Raw genomic sequence first — 21,668 nt, 5'->3', positions numbered from 1 at the left:
ATAAATCAACTCAAAATTACAAATTGCAACTGTTATATTAAAAATATGAAAGAAATATGAAAACGATCAAGTATCGTTCTCGTTTTTCAAATCGTGTTATTTTCTGGAGAATATCCTCTAAAGTTTACAAAAAAGTTTTAAAAATAATAAATTAGAAATAAAATGAAGCTTATGCAATTTTTAAAAATTAAAAATCACATCGTAATTTTAGCAATTATATAGGAGTTTGATTTTCATACACTGAGAAAAAAATGCCGTTAAGTCAACAGCAGTCTAATCAGAAATATCTTGTTAATTCAATAACAGTGCCAAGATAAAAAATTAAAAGACAGTAACAAATACTAATGAATGAAAAAAATTTAGATGAATCAACTGCTTAAATTTGTGACAGTCTGTGATTCGATATTTAATTAAATCAAACTATGTTTTAATTCATATTATATTTTTTTAGTGCACACTGACAGAAAAAATAAAAAAACTTGTAAACACAAAAAATATTATTTACTCAGAAGGTCCTAATGGGTTATTTACTTGCAGTCAAGTTAACAATTTTTTAATTGAAATATTTATGTAAATAAAATGAAAAAATAATTCTTAATCAAATTTTTTTTGCAGTTCTAGAAAATATTTACTGTTAGATTTTTTATATTCAAAATAATCAAATTAATTAAACAAAAATTAATTAAATTTAATATTATTAGCTAATAATAAAAAATTATATATTGTATCTATACAAAAACAAAAAACAATGTACTAATAGCATTAGTCAACACAGCAATCTAATTGAAAAATAATCTTAATAATTCAATAATATTAATGAAATAAATAACTGAGAATTGTATTAGAACATGAGCATGATGTTTGCTTCATTAACATTATTGATTAGTTAACAAGATTATTTTCAATTAAACTGCTGTGTTAACTATGCTGTTAATATTTTTTCCCGCAATATTTTTTGTGTTCGATTTATTGAATTGTATTAACGACTGAATTGTAGAAAATCAAATGTTTTATTTAAAACCATCAAAAAATTTCATTTTGTGTTTTAATTTCGTTGCTTTCGGTAAAATGTAAAGAGCACAGACTCAATTGTACGAGAAAATTATAAACCTAATTGGTACCTCTCTCTTTCTCTCTCTACTACGCAAAACAAAAACACGCGAATATTTTTCTGGATACGAGATTGAATCCTAGCTCATTCGCCGCCGAGATTCCGTAGCATCACTCCTTGGATCGTTTCCGAGTTGGCGCGGGAGGGTAACAGGGTGATGAGTAGCAATTCCTGGAAACGTTTTTCTCGTTTCCAAGAAATGGGGTGGTCGGTCTCCTGATCCTGCGTCTATCACCGAAAGGCGCGCGCATGTTGCGCAGAAGATATCATGTATATGTATGCATATATATAAAATGATAGCTATCTGTTATAATAGAGACGCAATTGCGCATTCTGAAGGAACATAATATCGAAGAATGAGACACACGTCATATCGCACGACTGGTTTTCTCTCATCTCGCTTCTTCTTTAGTAATCGCAGTCATTCGTCCGTCTATTGACGTCTACCCTTCCTCCTCTGTTACTTCCTTCTACTCGAAAGTCTCTTTCATGTGCCGGCAGCCGCAACCTGGTCGATTCCCAAATGACGTCATACAACCACTCGTCCATCCCTCTTCATCTCGTAGTAACCATGACCGTGATGTTCAAGGCCTCGCGTAAGCGCCTACGCGATATTCGCAAAACGTGTAGGAGAGTCGAGAAAGGGAACAAATTCAGAAATAAATCTGCAGCAATAAAAAAAATGTGAAAGGGTAACATTCATTTTTCCTAGAAAAATTTATGAAGCTTCAGAATAGTAAATTTTCGCGCATTTCTAAGATAATATTAATAAATATAAATCACGCATTCGTTACTGATAAAATTTGTACCTTCCATTACAGATGTTTAATGTTTTTATCTAAACAGTCTTTTTTTATTTTTAAAATATGTATGTACAAAATAATAAACTTTTTACATTATTAGTTATATTGTATCAATTATATTTAGAAATTTTTAAATTGTACTTATATTCTGTTCATTCTGTGAAATTGTAACGTTTTTCTGTAAACATACATTGAGAAAAGTTGTTAAATTGATAAAATTTTTCAATTTGATTAAATTTCTTCAGTTCAAGTATTTATGTATTTAACTCTAATACATAAAATATTTGAACTTTAGTATTTGTAAGTATTTGTATATTTGATTCAAACATTTATACATTTAACTTAAATATATAAATATTTGAATTAAAAAAATTTAATCAAATTAACAACTTTTTTTTCTCAGTATATAAACATGACTCATTAATTCATTTTCCTTTTGCTTCTTAAATACTAAAATTCACATTATAAATATGCATTAGCGTTTATAAATAAAAATGTCTTTTTTGAATATAAAATATGACGCTCTAAGAAAGTTCATTTTCCATTATGGCTTTTTAAGCTTTTATACACATGCACTATGTTTTCTATTTTTGCAAAAGCCTCCAAGAAATCATCTTCCTCCAAACCAAATTGCTTATATTGATGCAAGAAAGCCGCGCATTTGTAAGAGCCCCATGCTTTGTCTAGATATAAGTCCAATGGTCGATGTATCTCCGAATTATTGCTGATCAACGCCAGGAACTTGTCTCGATTCAGAAACCTACGTTCTTGATGCAAATGAGTAAAAGAATTCAAAGTAATCCACTCTGGGTATAGATGTTCTGTTTGCAAATCTTCCAACATCATAATATCATTCTCCATAGATTTGCCACGCGTTACTAGAACATTGGACACGCAAGGACTATAAACATGAGACATTGTTGTTTTGCTTAATGTGGGATTTGGTGTCTTTAGTTGGGCGTTTGTTAATTCCATTTGTGACTTTGATACACGAAGAGTTTGCTTCAAATGACGAATATACACCTCCCACTTGTGTGTTGGCTCATACTGCAGGGATGTTGCAGGAGTATGTGGAGTGCTCTTGACTGTTACAAACCTAAAATTGGGATGATTGGCTATTTTTGATATTAAAAAATTTGTATTACATCTCGCATCATTGCTAGGCTGAAAAACAGCGAGCAAATTCTCAGAAATAATACTATTCATATCATGCAGTGTTGTATTAGAATTCTTCAACAGATTGGTGCACATAGAGTGCATCTGCTCATTCTCGAATAGCACGGAAAGATCTGCCCTATCTGAGAACTTGGCTAGAGTCAGTATAGTATTGTAATTCTGAGTACAAACTTCTCCAAAGGTGAACGGCAATACAATTGTTGCGATAATAGGTTTAGTTTCGTACTCCTCTCGCAGGAGCTCAACCATGCGACTTCCTATACCGGATCCCGTGCCTCCGGCTGAACTAAGGAGCAAGAGAAATCCCTGAGAACGATCTAATTTCTCCATCTCTTGTCGCGTGACGTTCAGCACGGCGTTCGACAGGCGTCGACTGTTTATCGTGTAGCCATAGGCCCAGTTGTTGGCGGAACCGCCACCGGATTGACAAACGACGTTACCTGTTCGATAGATCCACGACGAGTTCGCGTCCTTGCATACCTTCTTCACGACCTTCTCCTCGGTGTCGACGAGAATCGCCCTAGCACAGTGCCGGCCGCATTCCGCGATTCCGTCGAACCATTTCTCGATCGTGTTCTCCGTGTACTCGTAATTTGCGCCATAGGAAACGCCGGTGTTCGAGCTACCTATGTCAGAGGACACCTTCGAGAACAGATCGCACCCGAGTTGATTCCCGCATTGTCCGAACTGTAACGTGAGCATCCTTCGGATATCCTACGACGTGAACGACTCGACGCCAGCAACAAGCTCTCGCTCTTTGTTAAATGTATTTCTGACGCTGCGGAGCACAACTTATAGTGACGGTTCATGATATACCTGAAATAATCAGAATATTATGATTCTTATGTGATGCAAGAAACGTCGAACTGATGTTTACAAAGTTGTTTTGAAAACATTGGAAATTTACATCGCGCCATCGCCGTTTCCCGCCAAAAAGGTGCACACATCCATACAGGTAGACTGCGTTCAGAAACATCATTCGAGTAGTCGAGTATGCCTCCGTGTATCAATGGGTGCATCCAGATGTGCGACCGCTCACTGAGAGCGTAAGTAAGCAATTAAAGATGATTGGCTGAATCTAAAGGTAAGAACCAATCGTCTTTAAATACTACTTGCGCTCTCAATAAACGTTCGCACATCTGGATGCACCCATTGCATCGCCGGTTGGCACGACTGGCGTTCGCCATTTCGAGTTTGCCGACGTGAGCCAATGGGAATCGTTGTAGGCCCCCTACTTTCTCGCCATTCCAACGTTCAGCGCTCTGGTCATCAATTTGAAGCGATTTCAGTTGTGGGCTGCCGTTAAACGGATACGTGTGCTGAACTTTTCTCGTATACGTCGTATTTTGCGTTGCGTTTTTGTTACGGGATGACGGATTTTAAGCAGCAGTACAAAAATCCGCGTCCAGGTTTCGGTGACGCGGATCATAGAAGATTTTTGCGCGCCTGCAACCACGATAAATCTCGTAAGGAAGTGAGATCGCGGGCGTTCGACAAGAACCGCAACTTGCCAGGCGTTTCACCGATTTTGAAGCAAGGTAAGCGGAAGAATTCCTGTTTAATGTGTCTTGAATAATTAGAGATCGTTTGAGATTTCTATCGAAACTTCTTGCCTATCTTCATTTTCAGCCGTATATTTTTTCTATTATTGAAATGCTTTTGTTCTTATTTTTTGCCATACATGCTTGTAAGCATCATTTGACCTTGTTAAATATTTGATAAACTACGTAGGTGAAATGATGTTTACAACGCTAGAGTACCAAATGTGCCTTTACTTCATATTTTGTGCCTCAATAAATATTTGTTTTAGACCTTTTATTAAAATTGAATTCTGTAATAGTTGGGTAGAATAATCTCAAATAATTATAATAGAATTTTCAAATATGCGAAAGTTTAATAATATACAATAAAAAATTTGATATTAAAATATGTATTTTCTTGCAATATGCATCATAGTTTTACAGGAAATATGCTATTTATATATTAATAGCAAAAAAAGTGTTACACATAAAAATATATTGATATTTAATAATTTATACGTTTATCAATGAAAGTGAGTTGAAAATATGGCCCATTATGTATAATAGCATGTGTATACTATGTAAGAAATTTATGAGAGTTAACAGGCATATATTTTAAACATTTACTTAACTATATCTTTTTCTTAATTGCTTTATTACTCAGTTTACCTTGATATGTATAAGTACTATATCTGTGTTAAATTATTTAATACATTTGTTTATATCAATCATATTAAGCAATTTGATATGGATATAATACTTAGTATTTATATCAAAGTGCTTGGTATAAACTAGGTATATGTTTATACTATTATATTAAGCAGACTTATTATTTTTAGATGTATCTACCATTACTGATGAGCGTCTGAAAAAATTAATAAGATGGAAAGAAGCACGAGACAGAAAAAAGAAGTTGGAAACTATCACGAAAAAACCTGCTTTTAAGGTTGGTGTTGTTCACCACTCTTTATGTTCACCGCTATTGAAAAGCAAATCTATAACATCTGCAAAAACATTAAAGAAAACACAGCAACCAGATCATATCCAGAAACGAATTACAAGAGCTACTGAAAAACGATTACTTGCAAAAGCAGCTGCTGCTAAACAAGCAGCAAAGAATCTACCTTTGGTGCTGACAAAACATCATCAGAGTATCAAAACATCATCTCCTAATATGAAAAAATCATTTGCTCCTGTTGATTACCGTTTTAAGCCTCCATCTGGTTTGCAAGAAATATCTCTATTTGGTCTTGTATCAATAGAAGAAACACCACAAGAAAAATATATTTCATCAAATACACAAATTTTTGATGATAATACAAAGAATTTCAAAACTTTTACAAGTCCAAAATTATCACTAAAGAAACGAAACTCGTCAGATAACTTAAATAAATCGCCTATTTATAATTCAAATGAATTGAATAGGACTATAACAATAACCTCGTCATTAAAAGAAGAAAAGAATCAAATAGACGTACAAAACCCACAGCAAGAAAAAAATACTTCATTAAGTACTGATACAAAAACGCCCCCATTAAAAAATATCATTACATCTTCTGAGAAAGAAAATCATACTATGAACGATCTTATTGTCTTTTCACCATACCTTACTCGAAGCCGTGGAAAGAGAAACTCGAGACTAGAGGGACAGCAGCGTCTGGGTATTGGTCGTCGATCTGATGAAATTCCCACTAAGGATACTGTTATGCAAAATTTAAACATATGCGTGGAACAAGAGGAGCGCACTGCTCAGTACTTCAAATTTCTTGTGAACAAGGAAACAGATAGACTTAAGCAATTGTGTAAGAAATGGCTGGCCATTAGATTAGAGACGGATGTTCCAGAGGATGCCACATATGAAATACAACAAGCAGTTGGACAGATAAATTTGCTGATAAATAAAAAGTTTGAGAGATTTCGACGTTTGGTGCAGGATTGTGAAACTGGTAAAGGAGAAATGTTGGTTACATGCAGAGATTTACAGGGATTTTGGGATATGATGTACCAAGAGGTCGAGGATTGTAACATGCAATTTGAGAGATTGGAGGAACGTCGAAACAGAGAATGGCGGGAGGAAGAACGCACTGCTCAATACTTCAAATTTCTTGTGAACAAAGAAACAGATAGACTTCAGGAATTTTGTAAGAAATGGCTGGCCATTAGATCAGAGGGGGATATTCCAGAGGATGCTACATATGAAATACAACAAGCAGTTGGACAGACAAATTTGCTGATAAATAAAAAGTTTCAAAGATTTCGACGTTTGGTGCAAGACTGCGAAACTGGTAAAGGAGAAATGCTGGTTACATGCGAAGATTTACAAGGATTTTGGGATATGACGTGCCAAGAGATCGAGGATTGTAACATGCGATTTGAGAAGTTGGAAAAACGTCGAAACAGAGAATGGCAGGAGGAGGAACTTACTGCTAAGCCTGTTAAAAAACGAATGCCTGTTAAAAAACAAAAGTCTGCTAAAAATCAAACTGTGTCATCAAAGCAAAGTAAATTACAATCTTTTATCTCAGCTGCCAGAAAGAAAACCAAAAAGGAAACAGGGACATTGAATATGGAAGATTTATTACAAGATGTACATATAAATGAAAAACCGAAAGATAATAGAAAGTTTTTAACCATGTCTGCAGAAAACGCCAATACTCGACACAATGCGAGAAGATCCAAATCCCTAAATAATCTTAACGAAACTAAATCAACTCCTCGACATGAAAGCAAGAGCTCTAGACCAAGTTCTGTACAAAAAGTGCAATTTTCTGACAAATCTAAAAGAATGAGGAGTCCACATATAGTTATGAAAATAAGTCAAAAATGCAAGACACCTGAGGTTCAATTAGATGACACAATATTATATGTTAATTCCGATCAAACTCCAGGCAAGAGTATCTTAAAGAAATCGGAGGAATTAGAAAGCAAGGAAGCTCGCATAAAGTCCGCGCATAAAGTCAATTTTGACGATACAGTATTTTTGACTGAGGTCCCTCTTGACGAAGAAGCGCAGAATAAATTGAGTTTAGCTGCTGCATTAAATAGGATAGACAGTTTAGATTTGGATGAGATATATCAGTCTCCACCCGATAATGTTGAAAAAAGATTAGACTTTGAAGATTCTAGTAGTACTGACGATATGAGCGAATTAGGACTTGACATAGTACCAATAGAAAAACGAAATAAACGTAAATCATCTGTTCAGATTACTTCAGATATTGTGCATCCACTTACCGATATAACATCTATTGAAGAACCATCGTTAAAAAATAATGGGGAGATAACATCATCTAGGAAAAGCTTAAGAAACCGAGTTCAACATAAAGAACATAACACCTCAAACAAAAAAGACGATGATGACTTGTTTTTAACACAAACTCACATAGATGATAAAATAGCTATACCTGATGAAATAATTTCAAATGATATGGACAATTTTGATTTAGAAAGGAAAGTTCTCAGAAATAGAACTGTCCTAACAAATAATACTCCAAAAAGTAACAGAACTAGTAAAATGGTAAGCTTATGATGTTAATATTTATTAATGATATTATTTACTTTTCGCTGTAGTATTTATAATACTTGATATTTAACATAAAATAACACATTCAGAAAAAATGTAAATTTGTGTAAAAAATATCTTTTGTACAATTTTTTCTGTACTATTACATACATATATCTAATGTATTTATAATTTTTTAATGAAAATTAACTGATAAAACAAATAATCTTTTTCAGATGACTCCAAAAAGGACAAGTGTTAGCAAAGAAAGAAAGAGTTCTATGAAATCAAGAAAGAATTCATTAAAATTATTGGAAAAAGATGAAAATAAGTATATGACACCAAATAAGAGTAATACAATAGAAGAAAAAGAAGTAACATTAATGGACGATATAGAAAATGTGGATAATATTAAAAAAAAGAGATCACTTCGAAAAAGTGTTGCATTTGATGGTAAATATCTTCAAACTCACTATATGTGATTATAATTATACATTCCGATAAATTTATATTCATATTTTGTTATAACAGAAACGTGTGTGGCATGTGCCGAGAATAAACCAGTGCTTCCTATGACTCCTTATGTACGTCGTAGCAAGACGCCCTCAAGACAGAGGCGGAGCAAACATGCATTGCAAGATAACGATCTTATATCATGGAACACGCCTGACGAAAAACAACGTAAGTTTAAAGCAATGCTTAAAAAATGTTTCAGCAATATATGTAATAATCATAAAAAAAGTATTACTCGCAATTTATTTGTTTTAGGTCCTCGAAGAGTTACTAGATCTCAATCAGATTTTTAATAATTTTTTTACGTATATATTTATATGTTGTATATTTTATATGAATGACACTTTTATAGCGAGTTCGATTGGACTGTACTAGTGGGCACCAGTGCATATAAAAGCTGCTGCATGCTAATCTAAGTTAAATGTTAAAATAACATATCGTTACGTTGTTCTTGTACGACATGAGAATTTTAATATGCACTATCGCTATCAGACCACTGCTAATTATTTATCTGTAACACGTATACATGCGTGTGCATATAAATGTATTATAGAATATTTCATTTGTTTGATTTAACGTAATTTAAAAGATATTCAATATAAGAAAAATATTTTTTCTATATTGAATGTCTTTTAAATTACGTTTTCAATTTATATTCATTATTTCAATGTATTGATGATTTTACATAGCCTTATAAACTTTTAAATATTGAGAATAATTCATAAACAATTATAAGATTTGTTGTAAAAAAATAATTATGGAATAAAAAAATAAAATAGAGCTTATGAATAAAAATATTCCATCATATTACAAGTATATATAAATACGTGTGCATATAATTTTGTTTAATGTAATTTAAAATATAAATAATAATTTACAATATTTACAGTTGAACACTATTAATATGGATTGAAAAAAATAATCATATGGATTGAAAAATTATTACCATTCCATATTTTGTTCACAATCTCTAATTCCAATCAATCTCCTATAAAACCCAACATATATAGTAAGGATCGGAATCGAATGCAAGATTTGGCAACTATGAATCGACCACTCCCATATAATCATATCACAGCCACACATCATCTTAAGTATTTACAGTTTTGTTTTTATTCTGTTTAACGCACTATCCATGTGTAAGTCGAAAGAAAATAATAGTCTAAAGCTATGTTATCAAGAGGCCCACCATAATCTCACGCTATTATCTCTACATTTATTTTCCATACCACATTGCCTCTGTCCGGAACTAGTTGCTATTATAGGTAAGCTTGTGTGCAAACTTATTCCATTTATACAATCTTTGGACAACCTTATTTTATATTTGGGACTCAAGCCCTCTTCATCATAATTTATAATTTCTGGTAATTCCCAAACAGTAATATATCCATCAACACCACCTAAAATAAGTAATATCAATAAAGTACATATTATATCATATTCTTACTACTTTTTATCATTTTATATTTATTGAACTGACCAGAAATTATTTGTTTACTGTCAGGTGTACTAGCAAATTGTATTCTTTGATTTGTATCTGATTGCCTTCCTTCAAGGGAATAAAGAACATTTCCAGGATTACGAAGGTCCCAACATAAGAATTCACTATTTTTTCGGACAACAGAAAACAATTTCATTCCACAAGGGCTAAATTCAATTTGTGTTACACCACTCCCAGTCTTAAAAGTGCACAATGGTCCATCTTTATACAAGCCTTCAAATATTAAAAAGAAAAATTATATATTATCATAAACAAAGTAAATAAAAAATCTCATATAGTAATTTCTTTGTATTATTACAGGTTATACATACCGATACATTTAGAATATGTGCCGAAGGCAACTAGGCCTGGCATTATTGGATTTTCACGAATACACGACACTAATCCTATCATATTTGGAAAATCCTGTTTAAACTGAATATCGCTTGTTTGACGTCCTGGACGATCTGTGTCAAAGGTTCTCACAGTATTCTTAAAACCACACCATATCTCCTTTCCTGAATTCACGAATTGAACGCTAATAGATGCATCTACTTCATCAACTCTAAAAAAAAAAGGCATATTGTTACCAAATTACATCAAGAACTCGAGTAAGCAAGAAAGTGCATTACTATTACTAACTGATTGTAAGCTCGGTACGTCGCACGTAATTCTCCTGTAAATGCATCCCACAGGTGAATAGGACTCTCTCTACTGGTACTAAGAAAGCAACATGTCACAGGCTCCCACGAATTCATAAAGGGATACCAGCAAGTATCGTATATGAGGCCACCTTCTTTTACAGTCAAAGCAGCTGTAAAATTGGTTTGTACAAAATCAGATGGAATCTGACCAGAGTACACTTCTCTAGGAAGCTCGTAAATGCGTATCCTGAAATCTTCTGATGGTACAAGTAAGCATGTTCCATCTGGGGACCACTGGCAACCTTTTGTAAAATTCTCATACAAATTTGTGGATTGGTATTCCTTGGTAGCTACACATAGACTTCTCGGTGCCATGGACCAGTTGTATTTAAAGACACAAGTAGAATCTGTTGAATCAGCATCTTCTGAATTCACGTTTCTTGGCTCTGTGACATTGGCAGCTTCATTGTCTCCTGTTTGCTCTGATATCTCAAGATTTATTATTTGCTCTGGTAAAGTATCACTTGTTACCTATATTTATAATTTAAAGATTAATTATTTTATAATGTGTAATATGGCAGATGATTTATCAATAAAAAAAGCCTTATTGATAAATCACTTGCCATAAATTAATTTAGAAGAAAAAAAAAGTTTTACTCATTTATAAGATGCGCTTGCTTGCCAATAAATCTGTTTTTTGCTAAACTAGTGTACACTAGTACTTAAAATGCAATAAGAATATATTTTAGTTTGATAAAACTGGAAAGGAAGTTTTAGTGCAGCAACAAAGAATAGGCCTATAATTTATCTCAAACTTACATATGATTGTGAAGAAATGGGCAAGTCAGTTTTGTTTGACATTACACTAGATTCTAAATAAGTTTCTGTATTTATTGGATCCTGTGGGTCTTTGGGCTGAACGAATAAATTCGATTGCACTTGACTGGTCTCACTGGTTTCGCTTTTTGCATCGTCTTCGATCATTTCATTATTTTTATTTAAAGTTTCATGTGCCGTTATAGGTAATTTAACAACGGTTTCTTCACATTCTATTTCCATTATTATTCACTGTATGAAAATAGAGATCTCTTACAAGTTTTTTGTTTTGTTTAGATATATAGAAATGTAAGCACGCGTAATTACATGAAATACTTTCTTTTTCAAAACATCAAATTATTCTTCGTGTCACAACAGACTTCAAATTCCGTCCTGCACCATTGGCGTCTTTAAAGTCAGGTTAGGAATTGCAGCTAGGTTAGGTAGGGTTAAAACGCGCGTGTATTTTAATTCCGGAATTATACGTTCGGTGCGTTGCAATCGTTTATGAAAGTTTCGTGAGTAATTGGCTTGGTTCAGACTGCATAAAATATTTGTAAAATATTTATAAGATTGAAATATTTTAAATATATTTGCATTTAAATATTTTGTACATATTTTTATATTCGAAAAATTTAAGTATCAAAAAGATTTTTTTATATTAATATTTATTATATTCTTTACATTTATATACAAATATTTAGTATTTTTTATTTATACACACCCACACACACATGTATATATATATATATATAATAAATATATAATAAATGTTTATTATAATTTTTTTGATACTTGTATTTTCTGGACATAATATACAAAATATTTATATTTACATATTAAAAAGTATATACATATAAAAGAAAAATTTTTAAATACATTTTTAAAATAAATTTGATATATTGTAATAATTTTTATGTTATTCCAAAATCTTGATAAAATCTTTACATATTTTTTTAAAATAAATTTTCAGAACATTATTAATGAATTATGAATTCATAACTTATATAGGAAATGTTTTGTGCTGATCTGGAGGATCGTTCGACGCACACGACATTTAAGGCGCTTATCTAGACATACGGGGAAATGTACGTGGTGTTGTAATACGTATATAAATTTAATTTATATGTTTCTGTATGGACATACGTTATATACGATATGTTAACGGTTCTGTGTGTACATACATTATAGCGTACAACGTTGCTGCTAACAAGGTATCTTACATGAAACATTTTTTATTTAATACTCCTCTCTTCCTATTTCACCTCTTTCCTAAAAATAAAAGTTTCTAAATCAGAAAGCAAAAGCTGTGAGAACAGAATGATGGAAATCGATAGATTCTCAGCCAAGATGACATGTAACAATATTTATATCGCAAAGTTTTTAATTGTGTTCTAAAAAAAAAATCAGTTATTATTTTAGTCGAGAGTGGATACGTAAACATTTGCGTTAATATATTATCATAAATTCGACTACAGTGGCGAGTAAAAAATTTTAACATCGGCATAATTTTTATGCTACATATTTCACTGGTACTTTTATGTTACATATTTCAATAGTTGGATAAATCAATTTTTTTTTTTCAACTGAAGTAAGTTAAAGTTAATAGTTGACCTTATAAATCCAACTTTGAAACGTGTGGCATAAAAATTATAAATAGCAAACACTGACGATTTTGATTCTTCTGTTGTTTTTCATATTGCGCGCCTGCGCGGCACACGAATCTCGCAAATGCAACAGCCTGAATTTTGCCGCGAATCGCAGTTGGTTCAAGATGGCCTCAAAGTGCGCGATCGTATCGAACCACACGGCATATAAAATAACAGAATTCTATTCCGAATTACGATCGCGCGTTACAGATCGTGGCGAGCGAGGCGCGCGCTCCCTTTCTTCTTGCTTCTTTTCAATTTCTCCTTGCCGTTGGCGCGTAATCGCGATAGAACCGTAAGAGGAATCAACTCGCGGTAGCAGCGTGGCGCCGAGCGCCGACGTCTATCGCAGCCGACGACGTCGTCGCGACGCGTCTCTACGCACGAGTCGGCCGATTGCGCGCCGTGGGTGGGAGTCACTACGGCCGTCGAGAGCCGCGCGAGTGAGTGAAGACTACCCGAAAGAGTCGTGCTACACTCAGTCTGTCCGCGGCCGTCCGTCAAGCAGACTTCTCCGGCTCTCCTTCTGCCACGCTCCCTTCCACCTCACCCTCGACACTCGACGGGTCTCCGGTCTCGAGGGCCTCGCGGAAGACACATGTCGTCGGCTGGTGGTGCAGCTGCTACCGGCTAACAACCCGCGTACGTCGCGCGTTAACGTTAAGTAACGAATTTACGCGACGTTCTTCGAGTGCAGCCCTCCCTCCCCCTCTTCCACCCCGCCGGTCGTTGTTGATTAACCTTTCTTTCGTGTGTTTTTTGTCTTTTCGCGCGCGACTGGTTTTCACATATATCGTATATGAAAGTGACTCGACGCGGTGACGGAGTGTTTGTAGTGCGACCAGTGACAGGACACCGGACCAACGGACAGGATGCGGTCAACGAGACTTCTCTGGAGCCTCCTCGTCGGGCTCGTCGCGATCGTCGGCTCTCCGGTTACCCGACACGTCGCCGACGGCTTCAACGTCGAGACCAAACACTACGCGGTGTATCGCATGGAGGAGAGGTCCATGTTCGGATTCGCTGTGTCGACGTATCGTGACAGTCGTTCCCGCGGATGGTGAGTCCCCTTTTTGTTTTTCTTCATCCTGCTCTGCGAGAAACGAGATAAATAATGAGAAGATTCGAATAGTCTCTCGAAATCGGTGCCATCGGTCGAAGTATGTTTTGATTTGAACCTTCGCTGCTAAACGTGCGAGCAGCTTGCCGGCGTGGGTAAAATGCGACCAGCGAAATACTTGGAAATACATTGAAATGATAATAGGAAGATTAAGTTCCGTTTGTAACTCGATCGAGTGTCAGTGCATCATGAGGCGAATCTCAAGTTATAATCGTCACGTTTAAAGATGAGGCGAGTTTTTTTTAATTCATCGATGATCAATCGCAAGTGCAGCTTTTATGAAGCAAAGTTAGTGCTATTAATCAATCGATGAATAAAAAAAAAATTGTCTCTGCATCGCATTGGGTAATTCGATGACACACGGAGTATCCTGGAGATAGGATACTGCATTGCCATTTCTGTTGCGTGTACACTGTATAAATAATCATATCGCAAAATAATCATCATTGACTCACACAGGGTTGGATAGTAAATAAAAAGTTTAAAGACAAATAATAAAGTTAAACAGTTAATAATTTTATTTTATTCATTTTAAATGCTTTAATTTTTAACTTTAACCAGTTTTTTTTTGCAACACAACTTTAATTTACCAAGTTAATTTTTTTTCAAGCTAAAAATTTATTACATATAAGAAAATACATTTTGTACATAAAAAAACAATATTCTTTGTTACTTGATATGAACTTAATTTACAAATAAAATGTTACAAATTTGTTTAATGATTTATATTATAATTGTTTTGAGTGATCCAACTACAAAATTACACAATCTAATGGTATATGAATGTTTTTCAAAATTAATTTTTAATTTAATTTAATTTTAACGTAACTTTTAATTTTGTGTTCATGTAACTTTTAACATAATTTTATTAGCTATTAACTTTAACTTAATTTAGAAAAATTAAAAAACTATCAACTTATCCAACCCTGCTGACACATCACTAAATAAATAATCATTAAACAATTGTGTTTCTCAAGATTTATTAATGTATTAAACTACATAATGCGCGAGAAGCAATGTTTATGAAGAACCATAACGCAGATAATTGAAAAGTGTGACTCATAAGTCATAATTAGCTTCACTTTTTATACACTTTTGACAAACAAATTTTTAGATAAATAACCGCTGCATGGGTAATATGCTGACGCAACAGAAAATGGATTTAGACGAATGCTTTCCCTACTAGGCAAATTTTTAACTCGTTATAGCCATGTGTTTGACTCATCGCTTGGTTACACATACGATTGACTCACCTTGATTACACATACGGCTGTCGCGAAATAGGAAATATTGGACGGTTTAAATTATCTGTGACTCGTCTTGAATCTGGAATCGTCTTCCATCTGGACACTCGTGGTGATACAGCCTCACTTGCGATAGCATCTTACCTTTTTTAAGGATGTTTTGGCTATACAATACGAGCTAAAAGTTATCGAAATTAAAAACTGAAAACTTCTTAGGTTTATAGTTTTTGCAACGAAAAATCACCTTATTTAACCGCAGTTGTGGGTAAATAATTTTTAAAGGAATAAGTGGGTTCCAATGAATCTTTACATGAATATTAAAGTTTTATCATTATACAAAAAAAAATTGATTTAAATCATAATGCTACGTTCTCATCAAATCATATATAAGTACTATGAAACGCGATTATATAAAGAATCAAGAGCAAATAAAAAATTAATTGACTTTTAAACAATAAGAGAAGTATGCTTAAATTTCACACAAGCACTCAAACATTATAATAGAATATTCTATAAAATTAAAAAATTTTTGGAAATACTTTGAGATATGATATATAATAAATACGCACACGTGTCACATGGAACATATGTTTATTTGTAAGTAGAAGCTATTAAGACTGTTGTTCCTGCGGTCAACTTTTGCGTCTTGAACGAGAGGCTCTTACGACGATTTCTGCGACGTTTCGATGTTCTCGCATTCCCCGTTGCAAAATACGTGTCGTCAGTCGTGCGCGTCGCAAGCCGGAACGACAGTCACCCCTCGTCCGAGATATCGCCCGGCTAAGGATAAGGGCTTTCATCTCGTGTTTCATCTCGGACTTTAATAACGAGCGATAATCCTCCGTCCGTCATCGCGATAAGTATACGCTCCCAGGGGGACGCTCGCAACCCCCTAGGGGACGCTCCGCGGAGGGCTCTCTCTCCTCCCGTCTCCTCGACCTGGCGCGCAAACGGTGAACGTGCTCGTTCGTTCTCGAATTTCGTGACTCACGCTCGCGATGGGCCACGAATAAACGTTTCTGCTCCGACTCCCGCACGTCGTCGTCGTCGTCGTCGGACGGCCGGCGACGATTATAAATAATATCGGCGAAACGGGGAAACGCGGCTAATAGCGCCCGCATCCACGTCAGATCCACGGGAAAATCAACGTCGATCCCAATAGCGACACAATGGAACGTTGCGTCCCCCGAGGCCGGCCTATACTCTATTCGCGAGCGATTAGCGATCAGCCGTGAAATGGGCACGTTTATGTTCCCACAGTACGATGTTCGTCGGCGATAGAAAAAAATCGTTTCCAAAGGGAAATCTGAACGTTATTCAAAGTTCTGGTACGTTATATAAGTCCGATTGCGGTATCTCCATCTAATAGCGTCGTTAATAGATTCGTTATTGTTTCCGATGTCTATTTCTAGCAACATAGAATTAATTTTAATCTTTTCGTGCCTGTGTTGGGACACGCACGCCTCAATAAAATAAAGCGAGATAAAAATCAATATGCTTTGGTAATAAGAAACGGGCATGAGGCAAATAAGAAAATATTAATTTATTTGTACTGAAATGTTACTTAACAAATGACGAAGTGGCGTCACGTTAATGGCAACAAGGAGGGGAGACGTCGTGCGCGAGGAAGGCCGCGCAGGAAGTCCGGATTACAGACGAGGCCTTACGGGAGATTTCTCTCGTGGGCGCTTATATTTAGGCCAGCTCGGTGCGAGAGCTTTACGAGCGCTCGCGTTCGCGCGCTCGTTAATTCCGCCGTTCACGGAGATTAAAGCGCCCGATCGCCATCAATCCCCGGAATAGAACACGGTGACCCGCGGCATTTGTGCGCCCACCTTTTCCCGATCGTTCAGCACGATCGATCCCCATCGCTCGCACTCGTACTCGCGCTCACGCGTCATCCGATATCTCGAATTTTTAACTCGGGATCTAAAATTACGGACGTCTCTTTGCAGAAACGGAGCACGAGTGCGCCATAATTGGATCGGGACAGATTTGAGCCATCCTACCGCTTATTCACTCGTGTCGCTCGTACGGGAGAAAATGGATTTTTCTTTTTTGTTTTTTCATGATTTTTCGCGAATTAATGTCACCGGATGTTTGTGGATCTATATAGGTCAATGTGACCAGATGTCCCGCTTTCGAAATGACTGTTCTGCTGTCCTGCCAAACATCCCAATTTAATAAAAATATCAATTTAATTCGTCACATGGGGTCAAAATGACTATTGATTGTTTTAAGTAAAAGAAAAAAATTACTGAACATTCTCCAAACAGTGAATTAATTTCGTGTTATATTAAATTTTTAATCGAACCTAGTAAAAAATTATTAAATCAAAAGAAACGTAAAAAAATGTATTTTTTATTTAAAAATTAATAACTTTTTAGATTTTTAATATATTTTTTAAAATTTTAGTATACTCTTTAGATATAGCACTTTAAAAAAAATCAGTGTCATGCACGTTTTAAAAAAGGGCATTTATTTTGAAGTACAAGAGGGTATAATTATTATCGAGAAAATAAATTGATACTGGGCAGTATAGAGTATTCTTGATATAAATATGCCTTGTCTGATATTTATCATAAAGTTCCAGCAGTTAACACAGCACTTTCGCTATGATCGATGGAACGTTTTCCCAAAGTTGTGCAGTGATCAATCTTCTCATCGATTAAAAAAGAAAATTTGCAACGTTATTAAAAATACCATATTACATTTAAATTGGCACGTAATGTAAATCTGGGAAAATGTGATTCGAATTCGACTCGTATTCGCGTTGAAGAGATTCGATTCGACTCGATTTCGAGCCTATTGTCAAAGATCATTTGATTCGTTTCAGTTCGACCCCACAGATGTCTGATTCGCACCTCTGAATTCTATAGCATGGAGTTGTCCCATTTCGAATTGGAAAATATCTCGTCACGTTAATCTAGGTGCGACGATCTGACGAAGTACGATCCTTTCTTCGTCCGTGAGACACTTCGTGATGCAGGACGTTAGGTCATCGATACGACTGCGGCGTAGGCGGCGGCTCGTCACACCCGCGCCGCGTCGCTCCGATTGATATCTTCGTAATCTGCGCGTTCGATCTGTTACGATCCGCTACGTGACGTCGTCCTTTCCACGGTCTTCCTCAATGACCTGACCGCGTGACTGAAGGAACGCGCGGCCGTGCCTGCCTGCCGGCAACACATCCGGCGACGAATTTTCAAAATCCATTTCTCCCTTCGATCGCCGACGTTAACGACGTTAGCGCATCCGACGAGTAATGTACGGACGAAGATGAGTGTACGAAGCGCGAACTCTGAGAGAATCTTGTTTCGGAGGGAAGACCGAGTTGAGATCCCGGCCTCCCGTCGCGGCCTCATGCATACGATTGGGAGCAGCGAGCGCATCCGACGCCGCCTAATATCTACGAGCGCTCTGAAGTACGCGCACAATGTGCCATTACCGCCGACGGCGGTAATCTCCGCCATATATCTACCCGGTCGTGCGTATATTCATGTATAATCCCGGTCTCGTTTACCATTCATAAAAAAAAAGGTTGTAATGCGATTACAATCGCGCTCGCGCACGGCGCGAACACCGCGGCGCTGCCACACGTAAATCTTGCGGGAAATTGAAACTCGGATGTAAACTCCGCGCGTGCGATCCGTGTAAACAGAAAAAAGAAAGAAAGAGAGTATCGCCTAATCCCTTTTATCACAATCAGTTGCGCGGTATAATTTTGTACGCGTCCGTTAATTCTCCGCGCCCTTTTCTCAGGTAATGGAGGACTCGCGAAATCGTTCGTTGATTTATCGGCGCTTTAAATTTAATATGCCTGGCGCAATTGCGCCAGGGGCACGATGCATCTCGAAGACAGCCGCACGAGGAAGCCCGCCGAGAGTAAGGTGTATAAATGTCAGCGTGTAGCAGAACACGTATTGTGTGATTCATTGCGCGATCGCATCGACGATCGTGTCTTTAAGAGGCGAATTCAGTCACGAGCGCTTGTGCACGCTAAGAGGAACAAATGGGAAGATCGAGTCACGCGCGCGTATCGTCGTCTCCCGGGCGCACCGATGACTCGTCGCATTTCCCGAATTTGCCCATCGTCTACGCGGAAACCTGCCCGCGACCGCAGCCGCGTACTAAATATAGAAATTATTTCACGACGCAAAGTCACGGAGCGCGGAGCGAACGACGATAAGCCGCGGGAGTTGTGAGCGTTCAAGGCGAAATGTCAGGAATGGCGATATCGACCGCCGTCTCTAACATTGCTTGTTACAGATCGAATTAACGTCTCGGATAGAAGGTTACTTCAATTATTTCAATTATATAACGGAGCTATATGATTATATGATAAATTAATTGCATATACGGACCTATCTAAATTGCATTATTTTCTTAGGTAACTTGCATAAAGTTCGTTCTATATTTGTACAGAGTTTGTGTAACGCTTTTTACATTTTCTAGAGCACAAGATATAGCAATTGCATATTCAAATGAAAAAGGACGTTTTGATAAATTAAGGGAACAGATTTCGAAACTGTTCAATTTTTTGTACCGTTCTTGAATAAGGTACCTGAGCCGAATAAAGCCTACTTAACTTATTTTATTTTTTATATCTCTCTATTTATGGAGATATTGAAAAAACTAATTGTAAGTGAGAATAAAATATTTTTTTCAATCATTCACAAAAATAAAATTATCTTTCATGTAGAACATTTGTCAATAAACAAATTTTTTTTTAAATAATAAAGGAACTAAACATTATCTTCCAAATTACTTTTAAAATGATTATTAATCACAAATACGAATCCTTCAGGGTCTACTCTATTGTTAAACATCGCCATTATTTTTAATTTTGTCTGTAATTTATTTTTTATCTTTTGAAAATTTTTAGCTATTCAAATGCAATTTTAGCTTTTCAAAAGTTAGCAGCATTGAAAATCATTTGTTGCAAGCCACACACATAAAAAACAAATAAAAATAGCCATAACAATAAACGTATAAGTGGGCCTTATTTAATACGTGCATTATAAAAAATATGTTATTTTATTAAAATATATATATTCTAATAAATATATATATTCTAATAAATATATATGTTCTATATATATAATATTTTTTTATAGTTAGGAAGTTGAACAATGTTTATAAACTATAAAATGATACACTTAAAAAAATTTTGCATTAAATTTTTATAAAAACAACTTATTTACCCACTTTGTTGCAAGTTTTTGTTGCACTAAACGCATTGCTTTCAATTTTAATTCCCCAGCTCCTCTTTACCTACTTGCTATGACACACTACCTTTTAAGTATGCATTCTAGGCATAAAGTACGTTTTTAAGTGGTTTAAAAGTGGACCTTATTTAGTGCTGGGCCTCAGTCAGCTCAAGTACCTTATTAGGATAGTTAAAGAATTTTGTTTTATGCTATACAGCTATAAGTTCTCTAAGAAGTTAAAGAAGTAGCCATTAAAAAGTACTTTATTCGCAGTGCCATGTCTCGTCGATTGATCTTATTGCTTAGAGGCATCATAAGTGTTTATCAGCGATGACGTTGAAATGCATGTAAATGATTTCATGACGCGACGTCTCATGAGCAAAGTAAACATGCCGATAATTGCTCTATCAATGTTACTCGATTCCATTGTTCGGTCCGACGATTGAAATCGCTAATTGACACGCGTCACAACATAACGGAGTTAGAAGATATCGCTGTACCATTTCTTCGGAGAGAGAAATTAACTCTCCTTTGTAAGCGCCTATCGTGCAAAACGCTTCGTGCTGATATCCCGGGAAGCGTAGTTTTCTTATCATCCGCTTCCACGTGATAAGAACACGGTACGGGTAATGACGAATCGCAGCGAGCGCTTCATTTTAGCGCAAGACGACGTTATGCACGATACATATTGTGAAATTAAAGGAAATATTAGATATTATGCAACTGAAGAGAAAATGTTAGATGCTGCGGAATCTTTCCTGGTGAGCTGCGGGAGAAGAAAGCTGCTGTATGAGACAAATGAATATCATCTTGTGTATATTATTACGTAAGCTTATATATTTTCTACGATTGTACGACAATCAACGTTCCTCTTTCTCAA

General features: G+C 35.7%; 4 protein-coding genes across 6 annotated transcripts in view; 2 read left to right on the top strand and 2 right to left on the bottom strand.

Moving 5' to 3' along the window:
• Nucleotides 1-1,942: 1,942 nt before the first annotated feature.
• LOC105198033 (tubulin delta chain) lies at nucleotides 1,943-4,149 on the bottom strand. The gene is made up of 2 exons (XM_011164670.3): nucleotides 3,998-4,149; nucleotides 1,943-3,906 (listed from the first exon to the last, which is right to left on the bottom strand). The coding sequence occupies exon 2, from the start codon at nucleotides 3,790-3,792 to the stop codon at nucleotides 2,449-2,451; it is 1,344 nt and encodes a 447-aa protein (XP_011162972.1). The 5' UTR covers nucleotides 3,793-3,906; nucleotides 3,998-4,149; the 3' UTR covers nucleotides 1,943-2,448.
• A 166-nt stretch (nucleotides 4,150-4,315) lies between these two features.
• LOC105198034 lies at nucleotides 4,316-9,406 on the top strand. The gene is made up of 5 exons (XM_011164671.3): nucleotides 4,316-4,628; nucleotides 5,450-8,127; nucleotides 8,349-8,565; nucleotides 8,644-8,793; nucleotides 8,881-9,406. Exons 1-5 carry the CDS (start codon nucleotides 4,460-4,462, stop codon nucleotides 8,916-8,918), a joined length of 3,252 nt encoding a protein of 1,083 aa, XP_011162973.2. The 5' UTR covers nucleotides 4,316-4,459; the 3' UTR covers nucleotides 8,919-9,406.
• Nucleotides 9,407-9,715: 309 nt separating this feature from the next.
• LOC105198035 (telomerase Cajal body protein 1) lies at nucleotides 9,716-12,121 on the bottom strand. Of its 2 annotated transcripts, XM_011164673.3 has the most exons (6): nucleotides 11,893-12,121; nucleotides 11,569-11,817; nucleotides 10,748-11,280; nucleotides 10,438-10,670; nucleotides 10,106-10,339; nucleotides 9,802-10,025 (listed from the first exon to the last, which is right to left on the bottom strand). In XM_011164673.3, the coding sequence occupies exons 2-6, from the start codon at nucleotides 11,806-11,808 to the stop codon at nucleotides 9,802-9,804; spliced, it is 1,464 nt and encodes a 487-aa protein (XP_011162975.1). In that variant the 5' UTR covers nucleotides 11,809-11,817; nucleotides 11,893-12,121. The 2 variants fall into 2 exon arrangements, with proteins under 2 accessions (XP_011162974.1, XP_011162975.1); XM_011164672.3 differs by having other exon boundaries at nucleotides 9,716-10,025; nucleotides 11,569-12,113.
• A 1,502-nt stretch (nucleotides 12,122-13,623) lies between these two features.
• The window catches only part of LOC105198051 (integrin alpha-PS2), a 69,659-nt gene continuing 61,614 nt past the window's right edge, over nucleotides 13,624-21,668 (top strand). For both annotated transcript variants that reach the window (XM_039453617.1, XM_039453616.1), the window contains exon 1: nucleotides 13,624-14,274. In XM_039453617.1, the coding sequence (XP_039309551.1) occupies nucleotides 14,087-14,274 (188 nt within the window). In that variant the 5' untranslated portion in view covers nucleotides 13,624-14,086. The remainder of the gene's footprint in view (nucleotides 14,275-21,668) is intronic.

The sequence above is a fragment of the Solenopsis invicta genome, chromosome 9 (genome assembly GCF_016802725.1).
Source record: "Solenopsis invicta isolate M01_SB chromosome 9, UNIL_Sinv_3.0, whole genome shotgun sequence".
In the NCBI taxonomy this organism is placed as follows: domain Eukaryota; kingdom Metazoa; phylum Arthropoda; class Insecta; order Hymenoptera; family Formicidae; genus Solenopsis; species Solenopsis invicta.
Note: the sequence above shows the minus strand (reverse complement) of the source record. Positions and strands in the feature narration are given on the sequence as shown.